The following is a 2,909-nucleotide window of genomic DNA, read 5'->3' as shown; positions in this document are numbered from 1 at the left end:
ATACCTGAACTTTTAATTTCCCTATGCAGTACACTGACAAACATCAGTAGCCTTGAACACATCTGAGAAACAAGGATTTTCTATAACCCTAAAAGTGAGTTCATTTATTTCGAATGAATGGTTTACTCTTATTAATGAATAAAGTTTAAAACACGTTGCGTATATACATTTTTTATTACTTCAACGAAATGATTGATAAAAACAAAGGCTCAGTCCAGAGTGGTGTGTTCTTCTGAGTTGAATATTCTGTGTACATAATCAATAGGATGCATTATAATCTGATTGTATCATTAGGAAATCAAATCAGAACAGTCACACAAAACAGTATTTCTCTATTGATTTCCATTCTTCTCTTTAGGTGACATTCAGATCATGTATAAGTTATATAACATCTTAACACAGTTTAAACAGAAATGATGGCTTATGCTTCCTCCTTGCCTCGTCGGCAATGTTTGCTGAAAAGAATTGTGGCTCTGCTGCAGTCCACTTCAGATGATGTGACTGACTTATAGACATAAGTTTGTGCATTTGTGGGGAGTCAGGGGACAGTAATCATACGTCTAGACATCCTAGAAGTAAGTCTATTGGAATGGACCGTGTATCTGAAAGGATTAAAAGAAGCACTCATTACAGACATTAGATTACGGTAGAAATACAGTGTAGGCTTGTACAGACATTGTTTGATCTATAATTTTTAGGAGATTATGCAGCTTCAGGTTTTAAAAGCCTCCATTCTTTTTGTACCACTGAGCTCTGGCAATAACATCATTGGAGTAGTCTCCACATGAGGTTTTGGCGTCCACCTCTTCATAGCAGTGGATGTTCCCATCACCTGCATTGTAGGCTGCTATCCCTCCTGCAGAGACAAACACAAATGAGACCAAAGCAAAGCGAGGTTTAAAGGTAGTTCATCATGAGCGTTGACTGATTCAGTAAAACAAACCTTTCAGCTGCTGTTCCTTGCTCCAGTCAGGAAATGCATTCTTTATGCGCAATATGAAAGAAATCAGGATGTTGGTGCCTTCTAGGAGGTGGTCCTTACTGTCAAATTCAACTTTTGTGGTGTCTCCATCTCCATTTGGATTGACATAAATCTATGGAAAATAATAGTTTATAAAGTTCAGATGCTATTGTATTGTAACATGAGACACTACTAAAAAGGAGTGAGCAAAACAGTTTTATTATTACCTGCATCAGCCCATAGCAATTTTCATCATAGCGCCCCCGGCCTCCTGTCTTCAGGGTCTTTCCAGCCCTGCATGATCTGGAGATGATGGCCGCAATCAGAGCTGGATCGACTCCTTTCTGACGAGCCACATTTTTGATGATGGATTTGTAGTCCTTCATTTTCTCCAGATCAGTCTCTGCCATGGCAGATGACGCCCTCACACCTTTGGAAAGTAATCGATTTGAGAACAAGAATATGGCTATCCCAGTACAGCTATCACCATGTCAATCTATTTATGTTGTTACTCTGTAGAGATAGATAAATAACAATAGATGGATGGATCAGTGTTTACCTGAGTAATTTAGATTGTCCTGCTTAGCTGTTTCCTTTGAGGCACCAGTAGTTTCCACTTTCATGATGTTTCCATAACCTGTATACAAATGTTCAGTTTGTTAGTGTTCAACACACAGCATCAGGACCTGGAGGTATTTTACATCATGCATAAACACTTACTTACTTGAAACAAATGTCTGTGATGCTTCACTTGTATCTTTGGCTGGAAATATGCAAAGACACAATGTTAAAGAGTGTTGGGTCACATGAATGCATCAGGCAGCAATGCATCCATCATTTCCCCAGGGAAAGCTGTGCGCTGTGCTTTAATGGGGGTGGCGGGGTAATTAAAGAGACGTACATCAACACCACAGTTAGTCTTCACCCCATAAGTCTGTTCTCTTATAAAACAAATAATTCTGTTTTAAAACACTTCTGATGAACCTTAAATACCATATTTATGCTTTTTTCATTTTTTTTTTTTTACAGCTGGAACAAAGCCTACGCCCTGGTGTTAAACTCACCGAAGCTCTCTCTTTGCGCGTTACAGTTAATCTCCTCCAACGCATCCAGAACCACATCAACGACTCCGGACTCGGTGAAGGTTGTGACCAGCACATCTGAGGTTTCTATATAATTTTTGCCTTCCAGATCTCTGCGTCTGACCCGTGGCTCTTCCCTGCGGTCCATGATCACAGACTGGAACTTCTGTAACTGTATGTCGCTCAAGTCCTCCAGCACGTTGTTTAGAGCGCGTTTAACGGTCTTGGGAGGCATCTCTGCATCAGAGGGGAGAAAAAACACTGCTGCTGTGAGTTTAATTCACCGTGGCTGGACTGAGAAGTCTTTATTTGGGATGTCTTGTACCCGGAGACGAGAAGTGCGATGATTAGCGCTCACTAGAAGCAAATACGATCTGAAAAGGAAACTGAATTTCCTTCCTGACCTCGAACAGGACCACCACCAGACTGCAGTGAAGTAAGTTGGGGACATATTCACAGATTTGCATCAATAACACATATAGAAACTTTTTTAAAACACAAGCGACGCCTCTTTCCTACCGTAGTAAAGTACACGATGAGCTACAACTTAATTTTCATCAAAACGAGCCTAACACTAATCTATGTACCCCCGCATCATGTGAGAGTGCGCAGGGACCGTCAACAAATACATACAACACAACGTCATCAAAAACTCTACTCTTCTGCATTGTAGCTTCACCAAAATTACTTCACACCTCATTGGCATTGACATGTATTTAGTAATATAAATGCTTTTGTATAATTTTGGGGAATATTTAGCCTATTGGGAGACATATTCAATACCTCAACTCTTCTGCATTGTAGTCCCATTACATTCACTTAACACATCACTGGCCTCCTACTGATGATACTACAGCTGGTATTTT

The 2,909-nt window shown here is 40.2% G+C and overlaps 1 protein-coding gene across 1 annotated transcript; it reads right to left on the bottom strand.

Moving 5' to 3' along the window:
• Positions 1-163: 163 nt before the first annotated feature.
• Positions 164-2,630, bottom strand: LOC118327601 (lysozyme g-like). The gene is made up of 6 exons (XM_035661020.1): positions 2,026-2,630; positions 1,686-1,724; positions 1,521-1,598; positions 1,189-1,391; positions 944-1,094; positions 164-856 (listed from the first exon to the last, which is right to left on the bottom strand). The coding sequence occupies exons 1-6, from the start codon at positions 2,276-2,278 to the stop codon at positions 720-722; spliced, it is 861 nt and encodes a 286-aa protein (XP_035516913.1). The 5' UTR covers positions 2,279-2,630; the 3' UTR covers positions 164-719.
• Between the last annotated feature and the right edge of the window lie 279 nt (positions 2,631-2,909).

The sequence above is a fragment of the Morone saxatilis genome, unplaced genomic scaffold, assembly GCF_004916995.1.
Source record: "Morone saxatilis isolate NCDOM2014 unplaced genomic scaffold, NCSU_SB_2.0 Contig17, whole genome shotgun sequence".
In the NCBI taxonomy this organism is placed as follows: domain Eukaryota; kingdom Metazoa; phylum Chordata; class Actinopteri; family Moronidae; genus Morone; species Morone saxatilis.
Note: the sequence above shows the minus strand (reverse complement) of the source record. Positions and strands in the feature narration are given on the sequence as shown.

Coding starts and splice junctions, on each gene's coding strand:
- LOC118327601 (XM_035661020.1), bottom strand. CDS start 2,278: ATGCCTCCCAAGACCGTTAAACGCGCTCTAAACAACGTGCTGGAGGAC. Junction 1,392..1,520: donor GGACAATCTAAATTACTCAG/GTAAACACTGAT, acceptor TACTTTCCAAAG/GTGTGAGGGCGTCATCTGCC. Junction 857..943: donor CAAGGAACAGCAGCTGAAAG/GTTTGTTTTACT, acceptor TTGTCTCTGCAG/GAGGGATAGCAGCCTACAAT.